The 10820-nt window shown below is 49.0% G+C and overlaps 1 protein-coding gene across 1 annotated transcript; it reads left to right on the top strand.

The window, feature by feature from the left end:
- Positions 1-3694: 3694 nt before the first annotated feature.
- Positions 3695-7171, top strand: LOC139436837 (arginine esterase-like). The gene is made up of 3 exons (XM_071209008.1): positions 3695-3740; positions 5516-5675; positions 6844-7171. The coding sequence occupies exons 1-3, from the start codon at positions 3695-3697 to the stop codon at positions 7169-7171; spliced, it is 534 nt and encodes a 177-aa protein (XP_071065109.1).
- The last annotated feature ends 3649 nt before the right edge of the window (positions 7172-10820 follow it).

Genomic DNA, 10820 nt, shown 5'->3' with positions numbered 1-10820 from the left:
CTTTTTTATCCCCTCCTCCTAGGGGAAACCCCCATGTGGCTATTTCTCAATCCAGATAATTCTTGTGTACTGACTAGAAAACAATTTTAAAACACAAATTTCTTCTAGTAAGCTGAGAAACCAAAGTTATTTTAGGTTTGAAACAAGTTAACAGCTCACAGTGGACTACAAATTAACAAGAAACCAAGGTAACCTGCTAACAGCTCACAGTGGGCTAGTGCAGGTACATGCCCCGTCCACTCTCCTCCTCAGTGACTCTTCTAGATTAGCTGCATTCTTCCACATGGGCGATGTGGGCAGCATCTTGTAGGAAGGACTCCTTAAGGCCCCCGAAGAACACTATGGGGTGGGCAGGTTTGGGATAGATTCGGACCTGGGGAGGGGTTTTGATCTGGTTGACTCCAGTCTGAGAATTTTGGTGTCTGAGTTACAGATATACTAGGAAGGCCAAGAGAATGGGAATTGTGGTTGTGATTAGTAGTGGGGATAGTATACTATTGGGGTGCATTCGAATTGGACTTGGAATGGAATGCATTGGGGTTGAAAATGTATATGGCTTTGGTTTGCTTCTGGATGGTAAAAATATAGGGGTTGTATTTGGGATGGGAGTAGTCTTATCTAGGGATGCAGGGGACATAGACGTTAGGATTGAGTAGTGTTGGATGTGAGGGTGGGCTCAGGTATGATTCATCTTGTGGGAGGATGTGGTAGTCCTGTTAGGTTAGGTTCATGGGGGAGGGTTGTACAGATTAAATCAGGTTTGGGTCGTGTGGGGTGGAAATGGATTGGGTTATGTTCATCTCCATTTGGTTGAGTTGGTTTGCATTGAGCATGCTTGTGATTAGGTTGGATTGGGCTGTGTTAATTTGGGTTTAGTTGATTGGTTTGGTATGGATTGGTGCTTTTGTCTTCTCGGTTGATCAAGAAAATACCGTGCAATAGGTTGCCTTAAACAAAGGAAATTTATTGTCTCATGGTTTTTTGGATAGGAAATGGCAAAATGAAGACGTCATCAAGGTGATGCTATCTCAAGAAAACTAGTGTTTGAGGCAGGCTGCCAGAGACTCCACGGTTCTGTTATTCTTACATTGTGACCTCTCTTGACTTTTCCTTTCTCTTCAATGTTGTGTTGACCTTCAACTCTTGGTTGCTGTGGTTTGCTGTCTGCCTGTCTGAATGTCCTTTGGCATATAAAGGACTCCAGTAATAGAGTAAGACCCATCCTGATTGGGGTTTTTATCATATGGTCCTACTTACATGAATGGATTAGGTTTAAGTACATGATTTTGTAGGGTACATAACTCCAACCATCACATTTGGGTTTGGTCAAGTTTTCAGGTTTAGCTTAGTATGAAAGCAGAGGCATTGTATACAGGAGGTCCTCACTCAAGCTGAAGCATATCTTTCCTAACAGTACACATCTGTTTGTATGTGACAACGCACTGGTTCTTTTTTTATACACTTTTTAATGTTTTAAAAGATACATAGAATATCAGTAAGTCCACTCTAATCCATATTTTATTCCTCCATCATGAGGGCCCTGGGATGGTGATGTCCACTCCACACAGTGACCATGAGAGTTGCTGAAGGAAGGGAGAGAGAAAAAGAGGTGGGATATTGGGGCATTTTCAGTACTTTGGGTTATCCTCAAAGATATTGCAGGGACAGATGCAGGACATTATATATCCTGCCATAATCAACTGAATGGACTGGGAGAGAGTGTAAACTATAGCATAATCAATAAACCATGCTGTGTAGCAATGCTCCAAAATGTACCCACCAAATGCAATAAATGTACCACAGTAATGAAAGTTGTTAATGTGGGAGAAGTTGGGGGTGTGGGAAGTGGGGATATGGGCACCACTTATATTTTTTAATGTAACATTTTGTGTGATCTATGTTTCTTAAAAAAAGATAATAAAAAGTGAAAAAAAGATATTTGCATTACATAAATGTTACCTAAAAATATAGTGGATTCCCATATGCCCCAATCCCTACTCCTCCCACATTTTCCAAAATTAGCAACATCCTTCATTAGGGTGGTACTTTCGTTACCATTGATGAACACATTTTGGAAAACTGTAACTGAGCATGCATTATAGTTTACATTATAATTTACACTCTTTTCCACACAATCTTGTTACTGATGAGAAAATATATAACAGCCTGTATCTATCATTGCAGTGTCAATCAGGACAATTCCCAAGTCCTGAAAATGCCCCCATATTACATCTATTTTTAACTCTACCTCCCCTCAGAAGCTCCAGTAGCCACTGCCTCCACATCAATGAGAAAAGTTCTTCCATATCTAGAATAACAATAAGTCCATGCTAGGATCCAAGTAAGTCTACTCTAGTCCACTATTCATTTCCCAATCCTAAGGATTCTGGGATGGTAGTGCCCCGCCCCCCCCCCCCCCCAGCTCTAATTGAGAAGGGACTTTATCCCATGGGGCAGGTGGATTGGATTATCTTGCTTGCACTTTCAGGCTCTCTCTATTCTTTGGGACGGACATTGCCATCATCATCTCCTTGTTAGTTGTCCAGGGTGAGCCCAATGAACTGAAGCGTAGATGTGACAAATCTTTTGAAACTCAGAGCCAAACTGGCCCATGGACTGCCCAAATATTTGAGTCTTTTGGACATACACCTATCAACTCTATTACTAATGAAAGGCTCAAATAGAAGGGGCAGAAGAACCATGTGTAGGAAAACCTCAACTGAATCCGACTCAGTCACACTGGGGAGCATAAATTCCAAAGTAGGACCCACTGGCAGGGTGCCAAACTCCTGAGCTGTCTGTCCTGCCTATAGTGTCTCTAAACCATCAAGAACCCCAATATTTGAGGCAATATTAACTTTGGCAACAATGAGTTTCTGCTGAGACATACATGAGTGTAACTTCTGGAATGATCTCCCGACTCATTTTGAAGTCTCTTAGCCATATAAACTCACTTGTGCTTACCTTTTTGCCCTTTTGGTCAAGGTCTTTGTCCATTTGCATTGCTTGTTGGTGCATGGTAGCAATCCTTTGGTGCCAGGGAGGTTCACCACCTGGAGTCATGTCCCGTGTTGGGGGGAAGGTAATGCATTTATATGCTGAGTTTGGCTTAGAGAGAGGCCACATATGAGCAACCTGGAGGCTCTCGGAGGTAACTCTTAGGCACCTTATAATACTAGGATAAATTTCAATTTCAAAGTAAGGGTGCATAAGTATAGTAATCAGTATCAAGGGCCCATCAATGACCCAACCTCTTTCAGTAGTCACTGCCCCTATTTTACTGGGTCTTGATATGCCATGCATTGTATTAGGATGTGAGCATGTAAGGCTTTGTATTGGAAAATCAATGACTCTCCAATTCCCTGTTTTTCCCCCTTGTGCCTGTCCTTGCTGACTGTTTCCCAAGAGTGAGACTGCAAGTGCCACAGGCCCTGCCCATTTGGTGTTATCCCCTTGGAATGCATCCAGCATGATGTAGAACCTCGAGGACACCAAGGGCTGTCTTTCTTTGCCCTTCCACATCTTTTGGAATGGGAGAGTGTTGTCCAGCCCCTAGCATAATGGGAAGGGCCTTGGCCAGCATCTGGGTGTTAGCTCGGTAGGGGAGGGCCCCTGGTTTCAAGAGCACTTTTAAAAGGCTTCCATCTCCAGCTCCTCACCCACAGCCTGCCTGCCCTTGGGAACCTATGACATCATGGGGTTCCTAGTTCTGTGCCTCGTACTCTCCATGAGGGGGACTGGTGAGACAGAGTGGGGAGGGTGAGGGAGGTGGATCAGGTCCCCTGAGCCCTCACCTCCCTGAACTCATTCCTTCCCACCCACCACCCCACACTGTGTCTCTCTCCATCCACAGTCTCCTCTGAGACCAGAGTACCAGCTTCATTCCTCTCCCCCCCAGCCCTACCCCAAATGCCTACCCGCAGACCCTCCATTGTCAGAGTCTCCATTCCTACAAGAGGTCCCTGCTCCCTCCGGTAATTCCCATAATGTTCTACTTTAATTCAGACAATTCTAGGTGACTGGTACTTTATCAATGTAACAAAGTCTTGCCATTTCTATGTCTTCATCTAATGGGGTAGGGACTCCAACTCCTCCAAGAATTTCCCCAACCCGCCAGTTTCTGGGACTCTGAGTAGCCCTTCCTGTTTCCTAGTTCTCTCATGCCAAATGGATTGGCTCCTCTGCCCCCCTAAATCCACTGTATTCTGCTGAATTTTTCCATCCTTCTGTCGGCTCTGAACCTGGTTCCCAACCTTCACTAGTCGTTCCCAAATTCTTCTCTCAGAAAACCCATATTTCACCAGATAACCCTTCTCTTTACCATATGATGTGGCTGGTGGCTCCTGATTGATCAAAACATTTGTTATGGGCTTCTGCAAGTTCCCACCTTGTCTCACTTTTTGTCTCTGACTTCTCCAGCTGCACCCCCAGACATCTCTTCCTGGGGACACACCCAGGCTCCCTACCCTCTTCTCTGCTCCTTTAGAATTTCTTTCCTTCCCTAAAGCCCAGTCTTTGAGCAACCTACAAATCCTCCTTGTCATCTCTGGTTTGGGGGATCCTTATGATCCCACTACCTTCCCAGCTAGTTTCCTGTCTCGACCTCACCCATGTACCCTAATATGTGGTTCCATATTGAGTACATCCTCTACTTCTTCCTAACGCTTGATTGGCACTTTCCTCTCCTGTCTCTGTGCTTTTAGGGAACCCCAAATGTCTCCGGTCCCTCTAGGCGATGACCCCATTCCTTCTAGGAAAACAGACTGTCTCTCAGCCATCCCAGAATGACATTCATTCCCTTTTTCCACAGTTTCTGACCCTTCCCATTCTGTGCCATTTCCAGTAACACAGGATTTTGGAGCTTCACAGGATCTCTGCCCCAGCCCATAACCCTAAACTCTTCCTGCAGCACTTTACCTGAAATCCCCTCATTCTCCCTCCTTGTCAACCCGGAGGATCACTCCCAGGCCCAATCCAGCAAATCTCAAATCACTCCACGCTCAGCCAGACGCTCTGTTCTGGCCTTAGCATTGACACCCTAAATCTCTATCCTTTCAGAATCCAACAGGCCAACTCAGGCCTGATTACTTTCTCAGCCTGGAACCCCTAAGACTCAACCCATGGCTCAGCTCCCAGCCCCTGACCCACTCCCTTGTGGCCCTTATCCCTGTTGCCTGGAAACCCTTCTTCATTGAAACCACAGGCTTAAGTACCCTAATATTTTGACTTTCGAGGCTCAAGGCCTTCCTGGACACGTCTTGGCATCTTCTCTTCTGATTCCTGGGGGCTTCCAGAGCCTAAAGCCTCGCCTGCCAGGACATCAGGGACTCACAATCCCAGGGGCAGCTCTAAATTCTGTGCCCTTTTCATATCCTTGGCCCATCTACCAGGACCCCCAGCCTCCTTCCCTGGCCCCCCGTGCCCCTCCTACCCCACAGTAGGCCCACTGTCCTGGCCCAGCACTCCTGCCCTTCCTGACACCCCAGCCCCACCTGATCCCACACGCCCTCCGCAGGTGCCCTGCCTCTCAGGCAGTCCACGATCAAGGGAGGCTCAGATTGTATGAAGTACAACCACGACTGGATGGTTCTTGTGGCCGATCAAGAATCCTTCAAGTGTGTGGGCGTCCTGGTGGACCCCCAATGGGTGCTCACATCTGCTGACTGTCAGAATTTGTAAGTAGGGGTAAGGTGGTTGGGGAAGGGTGTTCTGTGCTCCCAGAGGAACAAGTTGTGGGACGTTCCTTTAGAGAAGCACAAGGCAGCTGGGTTTGGGGAGGGTCGACTGGTCCTGGTGGCAGGGAAGGAGGCAGAGATGGGTCTGGGGGAGCCCAGAACAGCGTCTCCATGTCCACCTGAGGCCCCTCTCAGTGTCTATTTCTTTGTCACCATGTGTCCCTGCATCTCTCAATAACTGGCTCTGGTTGTGAGTCTCTCCCCTTGTGAGCACATTTTGGACTCTATCTCCCTCTCTCTTCTCTGTCTCCATGTCTCTCTGTCTCCCCATCTCCATCATGTAGGTGTCACCCTCCTCTCTCTGGGGCTCTGCTTCATCCCTGCCCCCTTCACTACTGAACTCACCACACAGGTTGCACCTCAGGGGAACCCCCAGACACAATGGGGAAAATTATCCCAGGGTGTAGTGTTTGAGCAGATTCTGCTGTCTCTCTTTTCCTGGCCACAGCCTCGGGAACAATTAAATCCATTTGAAGGAGAGGAGAATGGGCTGGATCAGGTGCAGATGAGCAGGGACAGGTGCAGGAAGGAGGAAGGAGCAGAGGGATGAGAGAGGGGAGGGAGGGTGCTGTGGAGGGAAGGGGACACCGACCTTGGGCTGCGGGCCAGGCCGCAGCCTGCTGGGAAGCAGCTCCACAGCCCAGGGGCAGCTGAGTCTGGTCTCAGGCCCCCACACCCGCCCCCTCCCCTCCCTCCCTCCTCTCTCACTCTCACCTTCATGGCCTCCACCCCATTTCTCATGCTCTCTGGTCTTCCTCTGTCTTTGTCATTTTGTCATTTCTGTTCCTGTCTGTTCTGTCTTTCACTCTATCTCCTTCCCTTTCTCCTTCACTCTCCACCTTTCTCTCTCTCCCCCTGTCCCTTGGCTCCCTCCACTCTCCTCAGCCCTACCTTTCCCACTCCCATCTCCTTTTCTGGTCTTTTTTACCCCCCTCTTCTCTTGATGTTCCCTCCTTGCCGGTCTCAACCTGGCTGTTGTCACACTCACGCTCTCCATCTCTCCATGACTCTAGGGCCTTCCCACTCTCTGTTTTTTTTGGGACTCCCCTCATGCTCATTGCCCTCCCCCTGCCCCCCTCTCTCCTCTTTCCACATGCTCCTGCCTCAGCCTCCAAGATGAGGTCTGGCTGGGCCGACACAACCTCGAAGAGTTCGAAAAGGAGGCCCAGGCAGCCCGCATCAGCCTCATCTTCACACACCCTCTCTTCAAGTCGTCTAAGTCTTTCGTGGAGCTTAAGGATGTGAGCCACAACCTCATGCTGATCCTCCTGGCAGAGCGGGTCACCATGTCACTGGCCGAGCGAGTCCTGGCCCTGCCCAGCCGGGAGCCCCACCTGGGGAGCAATTGCTCCATTTTTGGCCTGGGCATGACGGATCCTTCACTACGTACGTATGCCTGTCCCAACTGCACGGGCAGTCCACATGGCTGGGGCTGAGTGAGGAGGGGCTGCAGCTGGACCCCTGTGTCTGAGGGAGGAGGGGCTGTGGGTAGACCCCTGTGTCTGAGGGAGGAGGGGGCTAGGTGTCCAGAGTCCTGGGGTAGAGGGAGGAGGGCTGAGATTGCAGCACTTTCCTGCCACAGCCCTGTCTCTTCTTGATCTCTAGATCAGTACACTGAGATTTTTCAGTGTTTGGACTTCGAAGTCCTGCCCTTAGGCCAGTGTACTGCTCAGTGGAAGGAAACGGAGTTCACACTGTGTGCTGGCCACTTGAATATTTCCAGAGATATCTGCGTGGTAAGGAGCTTTCCTGCTGACCCCTCCCAGTGCTACAGGGTGGGGCGTGAGAACCCAGATTCTGGGCTGGTGTCCTAGAGCTACACAGGCTCGGCCCCCACCGCTCCCAGCTGGAGGCCCCTTCCCACCCCAGCCTCACAGCTCTCTCCCCTTTCTGCCTCCCTACACCACCCCCTCCAGGAACCATGTAGCCTCCCTCCTCCACATCACGCCTAGTCCATCCGTTCCATCAACAAATCCTATAAACAGGGAATCTACTACGTGCCTGGAACCCCTGCACCCAGGGAAGGCAGCAGTGCACACCTTTCAGCCCAGCCCCCCTCCCCCAGCTCACTGCCCACCTGACCCCCATCACTCATTCAACTCCCTGAAGTCATCTGCCCCTCCCCTGCCTCCATCTCAGTACCCAAAGGCATCCAGTCAGAGAAATCCTCTTGGAGAGGAGGCACCTGAGATGAGCACCGAGGCTGGGGTGGGTCGTGGAGGGGACCCTGTGTCCCTCCCAGCTGTCCTATCCTCCTGGGGCCTGGCCCTGTGCTCACAGGCCTCCATCCCCATCGGCTGGCTCTCCATGCCCTGTCCCCTTGTTGGAAGCCACACCTCCCATGGGCTCTGCAGGCCAGACCCCCTCCCATCGCTGGGTGTTGCTGTCTGGGCCCTGCAGCCCAGGTCTGAGAATCGGGGCTGCTCAGGCCATGCGTGGGGCCAGCTGACCTCTCGTTCTGTCTCCTGCTGTGCTCCTAGGGTGACTCTGGGGCCCCACTGCTCTGCGATGGCATGCTTCAAGGGATCATGGCATCGACCGGTGACTATTGTACCTACAGGAACACACAGTCTATCTATGCCAAAGTGTCTCCACACCTGGACTGGATCAGGGCCATCATAGATGCCCTGCCATGACTTCCCCGACCTGCCACCCCAACCAGGGAAACAGAACATGCCCCAAGTTCAATGTCTTCTGGCTTTTCTATCCTCTGGGTACCTGAAGGTCTGGGACTCCTGTCCAAGTCTCAATTGTGCCCAGTCCTCCCACATTCCCTTTCTGAAATATGGAACCAGATTGAGAAAGGAAAGGGATGGAGCTGGCATATACCTGTGGTTCTAGAAATGAGGGCAAATTTCCTCCCACCCCACTGGGGACATTTAGCAATATCTGGAGACCTTTTCTCACATGAGTTTGTCTGTGAAACAATACAGAGGTGATGCCTGTGTTTTTGGTGGGTGGAAGATGGGGGCATATGGAGTCCGCCTTGGAAGAGGGGATGTGACAAGTGGCGACGTGCTCCATGGAGCACTAAGCAGACCTGGAAGGTCCATGCACCAGACACTCAGACACAGGAGACCTTGAATTCTTCACCTGGGTGAAAATGGGCAAGCTCAGAACAGACAGACAATGTCATCCCATTACATAAATTAAAATTAATACCTGCAAATACTGTTGTACAAGAGCATAAGGAAGAAAAGATGCTCATTAAATGCATTAAAATGGTTGCCTCTGCAGAGTGGTAGATAGTAGTGGGTTCTGAGGATAAAAGGGAAAAAATAGTTATTAGTTGAGGTGTGTATCAATGAATAAAAAAAATTAGAGTGTCTTATTATGGGCTGCTTATTTCATGTTTTGTAAACTAGTGAGTAAAACTTATTGATCCTTCTGCTCAGGAGATATAGAAGAGAGAATGAGTAAATTCTATAGAGAGCAAGACAGAAAACATACAAATTAAGACATACCAGAGAGAGAGAAATGACCCAAACCTGGAGAGGTACCACAGCATAGATGTACCTGCAGACACACAGAGAAAGCCAGAAATTGTGAGAAAAAAAAATTTGACAGAGGCTAAGAGATTTGCAGGAGGGAAAGAGAGAACAAGCATTGCAAAGAGAAACAGGAAGGAAGGTAGAGAATCAACTGAGACAAGCAGCCAACAGTAAAAACAGTGGAAGGGACAAACACACGGGTAGACAAACAGCTGAACCAGAGGACAGACAAATGGAGACAAATGGAAGAGGCCATCGTCGGAGGACAGAGATAGGATGACAAAAGCCAGAGTCAGAGCTAACCGGAAAGCTGCTCTCCAAGGCTGAGGCGGGTGGGCGGTCCAGGCCCCTGTGGGACCCTCTGAAGGCATCCTCCCTGCTCTCACCACCTGCGTGACCCCCGGGCTGCTGTCCTCCAGGTGCCCCACCTGCCTGATGGGCACAGACAGCTTCAGAACCGCATCACAGCCCCCGCCCTTCTAAGCCCCCTCCCCTCAGTTTCTCCCTGCAACAGCCCCCTCCCCAGGTATTGGGTGCTAGCAATGCCCTCAGCTTGGTCAACGCTAGGAAATTTATGGGGTGTTAGGGTGTAAATAGACAACTCTCCTTAAAGCTTTTCTTATCATGCATCGTTCTAACCACCCCAGCCCGGGGCCCAGGGTTTAGTTGTCAATTTTAACTTTTTAATACACTCATCATTCTGTCCAAAAAGATGGCACAAGTCAGGAGACAGTGGCAGGTCGCTGAGGGTGCACACCTCTGCACCCATCGTTCCTGTGAAGCAAGTACTGTCTGCACGCTCACTGCCCCTGATGCCTGGACTTACCCCGGTATCCCCTCGTCCTCCCCCCAGAAGCCCCCTGCAGGTCCCTTCCTTATCGCCCTGTTCTCTCCCCCAAATTGCCCTGTCTTTGCTGGTGCCAACTCAGTTAATTCCCACAGCAGCCCCTTTCTAGGGTCACTTCTCCCCATTTTATAACGCAGAAACCTGAGGCACAGGGAAGTTCAGAAACTTGCCCAGAAGTATGGAGATACGCCTTTGAGGGGACAGTAGCAGGAAGTGAAGTCCAGGACGTCTGCCTCCATCCTCTCCATGCACTAAAGACACCCCTTCTTCCACTGAATTGCCCCTGGAAAACCCAGTAAGTGGATCATTTGACATGTGTATTTTTCTATTCAAACTTTTTAAAAAAAAATTAGACATATGCCAGCTCACAATTCTGGAAGTATTACTCCAAATAAATTCTGTTCAAGCACCTTTATTTTTGAAGCAGTTTTATTGGGATATATTCACAAAGCACACAATCTCTCCGAAGTGTACAAGGCTTTTACTATAATCACAGTGTTGTGCATTCCTCACCTTGAGAATTTTAGACCAATTTCTTTAGTCCAAAAAGAAAAACTTCACATCTTTTATCAGTCATCTCTCAATCCCTCTATCCTTCTCTATCCCTACATAACCACCAATCTAATTCCATCTTTATGAATTGATTTACATTTACATTTTATATGCATGGAATCATACAAGATGTAGTCATTTGTGCCTGCTTTCTTTCTCTTAGCATAATGTGTTTTTTTTAACTGATATTAACAT

Source organism: Dasypus novemcinctus, chromosome 18 (assembly GCF_030445035.2).
Source record: "Dasypus novemcinctus isolate mDasNov1 chromosome 18, mDasNov1.1.hap2, whole genome shotgun sequence".
Lineage (NCBI taxonomy): Eukaryota > Metazoa > Chordata > Mammalia > Cingulata > Dasypodidae > Dasypus > Dasypus novemcinctus.
Note: the sequence above shows the minus strand (reverse complement) of the source record. Positions and strands in the feature narration are given on the sequence as shown.